This window comes from Montipora foliosa, chromosome 1 (assembly GCF_036669935.1).
Source record: "Montipora foliosa isolate CH-2021 chromosome 1, ASM3666993v2, whole genome shotgun sequence".
Lineage (NCBI taxonomy): Eukaryota > Metazoa > Cnidaria > Anthozoa > Scleractinia > Acroporidae > Montipora > Montipora foliosa.
This window is the reverse complement of record NC_090869.1, coordinates 62,931,398-62,943,897: the sequence shown is the minus strand read 5'-3', so window position 1 is coordinate 62,943,897 and position 12,500 is coordinate 62,931,398. Positions and strand designations below refer to the sequence as shown.

Sequence of the window (12,500 nt, the reverse complement as noted above, 5' to 3'; positions counted from 1 at the left end):
AATGCTCTTCCCTCCTTCCAGCAATTTACTTTCCATCATCTGATGGCAAAACCCAAAACAAAACATATCACTTCGCGGGACAATAAGCTATTGCGGATGAACCTTCACTGCTCCCAACCCTTCAAGTTTATCTTGCTAGGCCGTTCAGAATCTCGCGAACAAAACATCCCATGTCACAAGACAGGTAGCTATTGTAAATGAACCTTGGCTAGTCGCCACTCCATAAACCATATCATTGATGCTATTGTATGGGCCTCCTGTGAGAAAAGAAGCCGACGCTTTTCGTTGGCTGCCGGTACTTATTAAAACCACTGCAAGAATCGTCCAGAGATGATTTGATCTTTCTGGGCCAGCTTTTGTTTATAAAGGTCGTATTTCGCAAAAAGTTAACGTCTAATGCAACAGCAGTTTTGTTTTAACATGAACCCACCTTGATTTTTGCCTTAAGGGCTGTTTGCGCTTCTTGCTGCTTTTTAAGTAGATGTGCTCTCCTCTGAATTTCTCCCATTAGCTTTTCTTTCTCCTAAAATTAACAATGAAAAACCTTCAGGATTTTTGTTTGTTTGCTTGCTTTTTAATTACTGATTTCACTCCACATTTTGCATAAATTCAAGGTTGTTCAAAAGTGCACTGGAAATTAGTACAATTATTGAAAAGGGCAAGATATAGCCAAACTGATTACATGACTTTCAGTTAAACTACATGTCTTTTTTAACACAAAAGAATTTTAAATTAACTACAACAGGATTTCCAGTAGTATTAGAGAGTACAGGGATCTATCTTGAGGCTTTGAAACACGACGCGAAAATTTAGACAACATGATCTACAACTCTTCCACCTCTCCTCTGACGCTACTTGCAGCGGTTTGAGCACAGAGGTATTACGGAGTTCAAGCAACGACGACGGCTGCGCAGCGACGACGACTGCGGCAACAACAATGCCACAAAGCAAGAATAGTATTGGTTAAAAAGGTAAAGTAATCGTGCTGCACATCAGGATACGTTTCTTTGCCTTACTCCACAAGACAACAACGTGGAATCACCAACTTTCAGGTTTTGACGGCATTGTAACCAAACAACAACAAAATGTTAATCTTTACTTTAAACCCGTTTGTACCCATCCACTTACAGGATAGTTCGCCCGTATTGTACAAGGCGAATGAGATGAGAGTTACATTTTGGAGTGACGTTTTCGTCGACATTGCAGTTATCCTTGCTTAAACTCACTGTAATCAGTATGGCGGGCGTTTCCTTCTGCCACTTTCACGCGACAGTTGTTAGGATTTGCCACCCTCCACGAGGTAGCTGCAAACAATGATGCTTCTAGTTGCGTCTCCCAACCTCTAATTTGCATTGCAGATATTACATGGGCTTAACATCAACTTACTGGATACCACAAGGTAAGCAATCAAAAGATGCATACGAAAACGAAAACGCCATGAATAAATTGACCACACAGAGATGCAAACCTCTGCCATCATGGTATGGTTCTCCTGAAGTGCTTTCTTGTCGTCTTCAAGTTTGGCTTGCTCGGATTTAATCTTGTCTTCGGCGCTCTGCACACTTTCTTCCCCCTCTTCTTCGATTTCCTCATCTTCCTCGATTGAGCCTTAAAAATGGTGACAAAGCAACAAACTCTAATTTGCCTTAACCTGTATTTTTGCACTTATGTCCAGAATTTCTGGACATATCTGGTATTTAGATTTTCTTGTAGAATGCTGAAATACCTCTTTAAAGTGAAGTTCATTTTTATACACAACTCCCCTCAGTGCTCTACGCACTTACGTCCAGGATTGCACCTAATTAGATGCACACCCAATTTTGACATCCAACAAAAAGTGTCCCTTCAAGTCTAATCCTTTGCTACCTAGTTTAAACACGAGGTAAGGGTATGGTAGTACAAATGAAGTACCTACCTGGGCACCTATATGTTTGGCTCACATGAAGCACAAACTTGGGCACTTACATGTTCGCTTACATGAAGGAGCTACCTAGGTACTCATATGTTTGGCTTACATGAAGTACCAACCTAAGCACTCAGATATTTGGCGTGCATGGAGTATCAACGTGAGTACTCATATGTTTGGATAACATGAAGCACCTTTCTGGGCACCCATATGTTTGCCTTACATGACGTAGCTATCGGGGTACCCATATGTTTGGCATACATGAAGCACCTATCTGGGCAACTATATGTTTGGCTTACATGAAGTACCTACCTCTTCACCTATATGCTTGGTTTACAAGAAGCACCTACCTGGGCACCTTAATGTTTGGTTTACATGAAGTAGTAACCTGGACATAAATATGTTTCGCTAACATGACGTACCAACCTAGGTACTCATATGTTTGGCTCACATGAAGTAGCCGCCTGGGCACCCATATTTTTGGCATACATGACGTACCTATCTAGGCACCCATATGCCTGGCTGACATGAATTACTAACCTGGGCATTCATATGTTTGCTTACATGAAGGAGCTACCTAGGTACTCATATGTTTGGTTTACATGAATTACAACCCTGAGCACATACATGTTTGCCTTACATGAAAAACTAATTTGGGTACATATATGTTTTACTTACATGAAGTGTCTACCTCAGACCGGTTTATGTTTGACTCACATAAAGTACTTACGTGGGGCATCTAATTTGGAGCATTTCTGGACAGTGGCTCCAAGGGGCTGTTTGGGGGACTAGCATGACTGCTTCTTGTGCACTTTACAATCAACCGATCAATTGTGGAAGGATTGATGCCACCGTCCAGAAAAAAGCCCACGCCACAACATTTGGTACTAGTTTTATTACTTGCAAAGGCTGTGAGACAAAGCCTATGACTTTTAAGTCCTTATCCTAGAAGACTTGAGAATCTATCAATTTACAGATGTAGTTACAAGGCAGCACTTTCTCCTCACTTATTTTAAGAGACAGTCCAGACGGGGTTCCAACATGCAACCACATGCTCGGTGTTATTACTGAAGACTGCTTTGAGATAATTTCCTGTTTTCTGTTCGACAAGGATGGAATGTAAATTTAGGTTTAACTCTTAGGTCCCGCACCCTATCTTTCAGAGACGACCAAGGACCACTTTCACTTTCTTTTGTACTTATGTGAATTAGACCTACTGCCCTCATTTTGAAACAAAAATTCTTTTGAAATTTGCCCGTCGTAGCCAGGCTAGAAAGGAAACAAAAGAATATTTTATTTGGCCGCCATTATGAAAGAGGTCTACAAATTCACTATGAATAACTCTTCCATTAAAAACAGTTATTTGATATCTTTCACCCAAATCTCAAGGACTCCACTTTCCAAATGCTTTGTAAGATATAGAACACTATTTTCACAGTTTTAGCAGGAAAACGTAAGAACTCCCTCGACATACCCCTGTTTAAGGCTTTTGTCGAGTCACAATAGGTCCTTACTTATTATTGTGCCATACATGTTATTAAAGCATTCCTGAGAAAGACTCTGTCCTCAGGACATATCTGCACTAACTGCACTCTTCGTGCCAGTTATTCCAATTCGATTACAAAAACGTTTCCTTCATACCATTTTCTCGTTGCCTTCTCCTCTTCACCTTTTTCCCTCCGCCTCCGCGCCTCTCTAACTCTCTTTTTAATCTAAAATAAATAATAGAAAAAATAATATTTTTTAAATCAAAACGTACGACAAAGACAAAGATTATCTGCAGGCGGTTTATACTTACGTGTCGAGAGTACTTTTTCGTTTTGCATCACCACACTGGATGATTGGATAATTAAAAATCGTGTGTCACATTCACAACCAATCAAAAGCAAAAGCAAAAGCACAAGAACACGTTTTCCCGAGCTTGGAGCATGTCTCACAGAATATCATTTCGTTACGATTGGCTCATAAGGAAGTTTAAGCACGCGACATTTTTTAAACGGACGGGAACCGGAGGTGAACATTACGCATGCCAGGACAGTAGTATCTCCCAGTCCTAATCATCCCTGATGGAGGAAAGATCTTAGCAATATAAATCTGGTTGTGTGAAGACAGGTTAAAAGGGAAAACAGCTCAATTCCAGTTGTCGTACGCGTCTCAAAAACATCGCGTGCTTTAAGCTCGCTATTATTTCCCTGTGCCTGTTTTGACTGATCAAGTTTGATTCCATGCGCTTCAACTAAAAATCACTACAAGTAAAATAAAATGCACATTAGACTGATCTGGCATCGCGTTTACGCAAAACGGCAAACGTTGGACTAAAACTGCGTTTGCCAAAAATGAAAGAAACTTGTTTGATAAAAGTTATAATAATAACTATAAAATTTATCTTTGATTTCTACCCAGGAAGCTCCTCTCACCCGAAGGTGGTTTTCAGGGAGGTCCTGCTTGCGATCAAATTGGAATTTAGAGATGTTGGTTTTTGAGGAGAGGGGTATCATGTTTATTGAGTAACAGAACGCAGCACATACAAATATGGCCGCTCCCGACTACAACGAAGCGCCAATAAGTCATGTGACCGGAAGTATATGTTACAAGGGGAAAACCTCCCACCAATGTGGGAGGCGAGTGCTATGACAACTAAACCATCCCTACTCCCCTAAACGTTCGAAATATAAAAGGAATCCTTGCACTTATCTGAGGATCACTTCCATCTTTCGTCTACAATCTGCATTTCAAATGAACATTTCTTTCATTGATACAAGTTCATTACTTGCCTGTCAGCCACAGGTATCAAGTACGTAATTTCTCAAAAAAAGATGGACGAGTTAGAATGAGAGAATTTTAATGCGTTTGGCGTTTCACGTAGACACTATGCTAAATCTATCATAGGAGCAAGAACAACAGTGTTATACTTAGCGATCTCGTCTTGGAATTCTCTCAGTAAGGCATCCTTTGGATCTTCGTTAATCTTTGGTTTGTTCTTAATATTTTTCGCCCGATTTGCGTATCTGTTGCAAGCAAAAGAGTACAATTTAGATACTTAATAATGTCCACTCCCATAGGGGCTTTTCAGGGCCAATAAAACACAATCAACGAAACGACAGAACAGAACAACAACTGTTAAGAATCTCAGTTGGCTATTTACAAGAGCAGCTGAGAAGTTGAACCAGTCTGAGAGACTACGGGTCTCGAACCCGGGATTCTCTGAGCTCAAGGCAAGCGCCCTAGCCAATGCACCGCTCTGCCTTCTCAAAGAAAACCATTCCAAACAATGTATTGACTACATTGCCATCAAGTCATTATAGTTAAGTGGAGTTAAATCCGACCAATTGATAACAAGAAGTCCCGCTCATTTGTTCAATCGGCTCTGATTTTTTTCCCCAATAATCATGGCTCATCCCGTTCATCGGGGGAGGAGGGGGGGGGGGGGTATTTTTATGGCACGTAAGTGATTTTTATCTATATGAAGATTCACGGTTAGGTAATCGAGATTTTCCAGCCTGGTGTTGCAGTTTTCATTTGGGGACCATCTGCACATAAGAAAAAAGAAAGCGATATTTCTGTTTACAGTTTTTTTTGTAATGAATATCGAAAGTGAGTTGCATAAATTTCTGAAAATGTTACCCCACTTTCAAGAACATTTCACTGATTATCCCGACCAGAAGATTTTGGGACATTTTTTTACAACACAATGCTTTTCACGAGCAAATCCGTTTGTTAATGTCTGAGAAAAAGGGATTCGCCAATAGTGCAAGCTTAACGTTTTAGGCTCACCAAATCTCCAATAAACGAGCAGCTGTTAATAGTGAAAACTCACCGTAATGTTGTAATGGTTTCTTCAAAATTGTAGCTTGCAGGGCCCTAAAATGGAGCATAAAGAACAAATGAAATGAAGCTGTTCAACCCAAGGTCTTTTGCAATATAATACAGTAAACACCCGCATATAAGAACCTAGAATTTAAGACCCTGTTAGGTTAAAAAATGCATTTTAGATCCCCCTTACATAAGAACAATGTTAGCCTAAAAATTAAACAGGTTCTTATCTTAGAAAATGACCTTGAAATTTCAGGCGACTGGAACAAATTGCACTTTAAACTGCACAGATCTCGTTCAAAACTTATTTTTCATGGTTATGAAATATAAAGGCATCAGCGTCCTCATCAGAGGAAATCAGTCATACTGTATCATAAAGTAGATATCTTTTGAGGAAATAAGAACCAATTCCAAAACTCATTAATAATTCATGAGCCTGACAGCCTATCAAAACACTGATAAAACGTCACGTGCATGAGCTTTATATCCTGATAAACCACTCCTCGTATTAAGTATTCTTTATACTAATAAGGCATAGTTTGTTTTTTCTGATATTCTAATATTCTCCTCTCACAATTTGACCATTGTTCTGAATCAAGGGGGACACGCTTTTTGTGGAATGTTTTTGAAGTCGTTAAAAAATCTAGCAATAGTGTTTTATCGAGTCCAAAAACACTCGGCTACGCCTCGTGTTTTTAAACCCGATAAAACACTGCTCCTCGTTTTTTAAACATTACTTTAAGAACACTACTGTAAATACCATTTTTATAGGAACCAATTCAGCCTACATGTAACTTAGAAAAATCTAGGTTCTTATGTGCGAGTGTTTACTGTATTCGTAGCCAAAGCGAAAAAACTCCCAATAAAACTTGAAACATGACTGACAGGGAAAAAGAAGGTTGAAATAACAGTCTTCGAGTTACAATATAGCGCAACGTACAATGTTAGCGACCATAACTGTTTTGGCATTTCCACCTAAAGAATCTGCAAAGAAAAGAAATACAGACTTAAAAGAATTGCTGTCAGATAGGATGCGTCACCAGCAATAAAATTAATTATTATGAAGAGCTGCACCATTCTTACTCGCTCAATTTCAGAGATTTCAAGTAATAGACCTGCCTAGCACATCCTACCCGTCTCTCACTCTTGATACCCTGGGATTCCCAACAATTCTCCATCCCTAAAAAGCAATTTTGCTTCCAGGCTACAGTTTGCTGTACATGTACATTGTACCTTGCAATAATCTTGTAAGCTTCGAATCCCTGTAAGGAACATGTGTACTTTTGCCATCGACCTGACAACATGAAAATAAACAAATTAATTAAAACTTGAGCCAGACTAGGTGAAAATAAAACGTAGAAGAAGCAATTTGCATGCTTATGATTCTGAACAGCAAAATTCTTTTCATTGTTGTTGATGTTTAAAAACATATTTACACTGTTATTAAGCTAGAAAATATGATTCAGTGAGTTACTTACCAAGGCAGATATGACATTGCCAAGTGCCGAAAGAGAAAGATTGATTTTAGTGGCTTCCTTAAGTCTTTCCCCCTACAACAAAAAAAACCCTTTGCTGGGCATTAGCAATTCAGTTGTCATCGTCATCTAAAACACGAAGACGCGCTATAAATGGCGTGGTACTGTAGGCACATGCAAATGATCTATCAATCAACCGTGGATGCAACCGAGCTCTGTGATAATTTGTGCCATAAAAAAGCCCCTTTTGGCATGTGTGCAAAATATGTCATAAAATCATATCTGTCGTTCTTTTTTTTTTTAATCCCCAGTCCTTTAAGGGCTTCCGTCTCAGTGTACATGCTGTTTGTTGATCACCATCTTGGAAAATTGATCAGTCGTGCTTGAATGAATTCAAACAAAAGTAGTGCATGAAGCAACCCCTTTTATAGTGCGTGCGTCTTCGTGTTTAATCGGCATCGTCATCCACATAATCGCCCATATCATACACAACATCGTGATCATCAATCCCAGTGTGAACAGTATTTTCTCTGGCATTGTTATTATCATTAAGGAAACTGTAATCAGCTTCATCATCATCACAAAATAACTACACAAAAGTCGCCCGTACGATTAAGCAAGCCTACCGTAGCTCCAGTTTTGGACTGTCTTTCACTGCCTGCCAAATCCACCATGTTCAGTTTCCCAACACGAATGTGACTTTCACCATCAGCGCCAGGCTGCAAAGTATGATTGAAACATTCCTGACTTTGTACACTTTACAAACCACTTACAGAGTTAGACGGATGTGCCGTAAATTAAGTTACTGTCCACATTTTTTTCCAGTTCAATAGAAGGCAAGAGGGCCATAAAATAAACTGAATTGGAGGAAAAAATATCTTGAGCTGTCACTTGAGTCCAAGAAAACAAGGTTAGTAAGGATAAATAATAATAGAATCTCTTGACTTCACTGGTTTCTTGGGTTTCGTTGTTTCACAGGTTTCGTGGTTTCACTGGTTTCGTCGCTTTAATGGTTTCGGTAGTTTCATGGTTTCACTGGTTTTGTCAGTTTCATGGTTTCACTGGTTTGGTGGGTTTCTTGGTGGTTTCGTAGCTGTCACAGTTTCATGGTTTCGCAGGTTACATGATTTCAAGGTTTTACTGATTTCTTGGGTTTCGTGGTTTTTCAAGTTTTACTGGTTTTGTGGGTTTCATGGTTTCACTTGTTTAGTGGGTTTCATGCTTTCACTGGTTTTCGTGGTTTCATGGTTTCTTGGGTTTCACGGTTTGAAGGGTTTTGTGAGTTTCCTGGCTGCAAATGGTTTCGTAGGTGTCACAGTTTCACTGGTTTCTGGGTTTTGTGGGTGTCATGGTTTCGTGGTTTCGCGGGTTTCATTGTTTCAATGAATACTAATCCCCCACCCCTCCCCTCCCCTCCCTGAAAGATTACATTCCCATTCCACTAACTTTTAAGGCAACAGGGGTATGATTCTCAAAAGTCGCGAAACATTTTGGGTGTCACAATCTCCTCTGGAGAGGTAAAACATTTTAAGTCATAAATTAAATTCATAATTATTTTGCTTTTACTCATCTTGAAAAGCAGGTGGCAGTTTCACAAATGGCTTAATAATAATAATAATCTTTCTTTATTGAGGGTAGCACTTAATATCTTATGATAATCTACATGTGGCCCTCGGAGAAAAAAAATGGGGTGGATATTAAATCGGTACATATCAAAGAATTTTAAAAATAGATAGAAAACTAACTAGCTAGAAAACTTAAAATGTGTGGCCCGAAAAGTTAGCGGATTTTTGAGAAACGGACCCCCAGGGTCCAAGCTCATCTCTGTATTGCTGAGGAGTTTAATTTACCTCACTGCATTCTATGGTAATGATGAAGATTGCATGCGATCTTGAGGAATGTTCATTCATGTTGGTTGCCCTGTGAAATATACAGGATGTTGATGATTATTCAACAATCAGTAGCTATCTTTTTAGGTTTGTGGCTTTTTTTTTTGCATCGCATAAATAATGTGCAGCATACTGCGATGACCAATGTTAGTTAATATTTATAAATTTATTTATTTATTTCTTTATTTATTTATTTTGGACCAAGAACATGCCTTGGATAAGAATGACATTAACCCTTATTCATGAAATATAAAGACCTTGGTGTTAAAAGAAAAGCAATTTACAATTATTATCCTTCTGCAAATTGGCATGCCGACAAAACCTCCTAAGCACACCCCAAATTGCAAATTCGAAGAAATCTTGCCGTAAGCTGAGGCTTGGTAGGCTGACTTGCATCACTGACAACAAATAACTAGTAGCTACAAATTATATTCACTAAAGTCTCTAAAAAAGGGTGCTGTCTCCAAAAACATTTCACAATAATATTTATTATTATTTGTGATGTGTCTTTCTTAAAAAGTTGAGTCTCCACATACTTGAAGCCTTGCAGTTGACAGTAAATTAATAGCCTAATCAGAGAAGAATGTTTCAACAATGCAAGCTGGGTTTTGGAACAGTTTTGTAAAGTAGTGGACATGCATGTATTTCTGAAAGCAGTGGTCCAGACGAGACAATGCAAGCGCAAAGGCGCGAGCTACCTCGCGGGGTCTGGGGGCATGCCCCCCAGGAAATTTTTCAGGCTTCTCTACGCAATTGTAGTAATTAAAATTTCGAATAAATATTTCAGTTTTGTGTGGATTTTGCTAAATTTCTAAATTGTGCGCTATTATGCAGATTTGACAGAATGGTGCAGTCACGCACCCACGCATCCTGTCAGAATTCTCTCTAAAGTCACCCAAGACTGTAATGTTAGCTTAATGCTTTCAAATGCTTTATAACAAAAAATATTAATACATGTATTTGAGATCACAACATTAGCCTTCACATCTTACCCAACTGCCCGGTTTTGATTACCAACATTCATGACATGTTCAATCTCTTTCACGCTTTTGCAAACAAATGACTGCAGATCCTGTGATGAAACATGAACTCAATCAGACAAATACTTTTATTAATGACCACTCCAAGAGGGGGCGGAGGTACAGTTGAGGTGTGGTACATGTAAGTGAGCTAAAGTTTCGATCTCAGGGTAAAGGGGCTTTAAGCCTGGCCAACTGTAACGGTCTTGTTACTAAAATTTGGCTTTATCAAACAAGTTATCATCTAAAAAGGTAAGTCAACTACATGTTCATTGGCTGTTTTTTTCATTCTGTTGTCTTAAGCCCATTTGGATGTTGCACCAGAAGACTAGAAGTCGCAACATTTTGGTGGGCTGCTGGAAAATGGGAGTTCACAAAAAAATACCAAGCACCAACAGAAAAATATTATTATACATGTATATTAGTCCTTATTGCCCCCAATGGGGCATAGGGCAGCAACAATGTCTCTTTTCCACCGGGTCTTGTCTTTCGCAATTGCCTGCGCCTCTTCCCATGACAAACCCGTCTCACTAACTTCAGTTTCCACTGTCTTCCTGCAGGTGGTTTTGGGTCTTCCCCAACAGAAAAATGCAGCCTCCTTAATTAAGGCGCAAACCTCCTTGATGTGACCCAAGACCACAATAAAGGGAGGAAAGTGCTTTCCCCACTTTGTCATCCCTGCTCACATGCTTCATTGGGTCTGGAAACTCATGCAGCTTGTGTCTCCACCTTCTCCCATGTGTAAAGGGACTAAAAGTATAAATTACATGTATCATGAATTAGGATATTAAATTCAAAGCACACAAACCTTCACATAAACACCTGTGTCTGGTCTTTCCTTGAGTTCCAGTCTTTTACTTTGATCTTTTGATAATAAGTCTCTGATATCCTCCTGCAGTACACATGAACAAGCTTATAGTCAACATGTACATGCTATTATTCAATACAAGTCTATACATGGGGCTTCTTTATACTAATCTTTTAAGTTAAAACCTTCTGTAGTCTACATAACTTATAAGTAGCAATTAAAGTTTGCAAAGACGTATTTATTTCTGAATCATCAATTACATTGTAGCTTAAAACTATAAAATTCTTATCTTCACTATATTGTTAAGTAATTCAATGTGACATCAAACACATATTATTATCTTGCATTTGTAATAATGAATTATTGTAACTGAATTACTGTAACTGTAATTAAGCAATTGCAATTCCTTGACAATAATTTTATCCCTTCCTTCCCCTCACCAGTAGGCTAGCCTGTGTAGCAAGCATTTCTGGCCGTGCGAGAATAGGGCAAGCGTAAAAAGAAAATTGGAGGGGGAAGGGGAGGAGGAAATGCTTGCAGAGAAACCCCTCGATTTTGAAAACTCCCGTTCGCCCACAAATGGGGTCTCTGATTGGCGCAGCTCGAATTTTTTGATTGACACCTCTCAGTCCCTAATGTCAATTTTAAATTAATAATCAAGCGAATGAATCAGAAAAAGTAATTCGCTTTTGATCGACTGATTTTTCGCTTTTCACTCATTGAAATCGCTCCCTACGCAGGCTAATTACGGAGAGATCTATCTTCTTTTCAAGAACATGTAGCAGTTAGCTCCATTGTTGATAAAGGATTTAGCAGTGGCTTGAGAGAAGAAAAACAAATTTCAATTTATCAAACAGCTCATCCAAGTGGGAGAGAGTAGTGTGGTGGATCTGACACACAATTGTCCAAACAAAATTAATAATGAGGTGTCAGACATGGTAGCCGTGATTCATGAGGTTTTAAAAGTAACTTGTTCTACCTGGTATATTTCGAGGTATGAGGCTCTGACAAGATACTGCTGATTTTGTGTCCTGGCAATATGGGTAAAGATATGCTCAAAGGAGTTTGGTATGACACCTCTCAACACCGGATCTGCTCTCACACCTAGAACAGTTCCAAAAGATATGTTTTTGTCGCAGAATGAGCATTGACAAACAATACTAAGATCGATTAATACCGGTACCATTACAGTACTTATTGACGAGTTTTAAACAATAGAAGACAAAACTACTTGGATGAAGCAGGAAGGTTTATACTGAGGAGCCTGTCATGGACGGAAGGGGTTTTTCAAAATCCACCAACATGAAGAGTAGCTCTTGCAGGAATGATGGCCTCAATGAAAAACTCTGAATCTCGACATTTTTCTGATTTCTGGAGGTAGTCTAAGAGTATAATGTACATAATTTGGGTAAAAGCATTTCACAGGCCCAAATTATGTACATTATGTACATTACTTAACAGCTGCTTTAATTTAATGTTTTTTGTATTGACAGTCAGTACCATAATCTATGTAGCAAGTATTCAGACTCAAACCAAGATCTTAAGAGATCTCTTAAGAACTCTTGGTTTGAGTCTGGAGTGAATATTTGC

General features: G+C 39.0%; 1 protein-coding gene across 1 annotated transcript in view; it reads right to left on the bottom strand.

Moving 5' to 3' along the window:
* Positions 1-12,500, bottom strand: part of LOC138004177 (kinesin-II 95 kDa subunit-like) — a 29,080-nt gene that overhangs the window by 11,863 nt on the left and 4,717 nt on the right. Inside the window, exons 6-19 of the mRNA XM_068850617.1 lie at positions 11,890-12,014; positions 10,911-10,994; positions 10,076-10,155; positions 9,045-9,114; positions 7,821-7,913; positions 7,198-7,269; positions 6,953-7,013; positions 6,660-6,703; positions 5,724-5,767; positions 4,819-4,914; positions 3,548-3,618; positions 1,469-1,608; positions 431-523; positions 1-39 (exon numbers count right to left, since the gene is read on the bottom strand). The exon at positions 1-39 is cut by the window's left edge and continues 66 nt beyond it. Of these exons, the coding sequence (XP_068706718.1) occupies positions 1-39; positions 431-523; positions 1,469-1,608; positions 3,548-3,618; positions 4,819-4,914; positions 5,724-5,767; positions 6,660-6,703; positions 6,953-7,013; positions 7,198-7,269; positions 7,821-7,913; positions 9,045-9,114; positions 10,076-10,155; positions 10,911-10,994; positions 11,890-12,014 (1,112 nt within the window). The remainder of the gene's footprint in view (positions 40-430; positions 524-1,468; positions 1,609-3,547; positions 3,619-4,818; positions 4,915-5,723; positions 5,768-6,659; positions 6,704-6,952; positions 7,014-7,197; positions 7,270-7,820; positions 7,914-9,044; positions 9,115-10,075; positions 10,156-10,910; positions 10,995-11,889; positions 12,015-12,500) is intronic.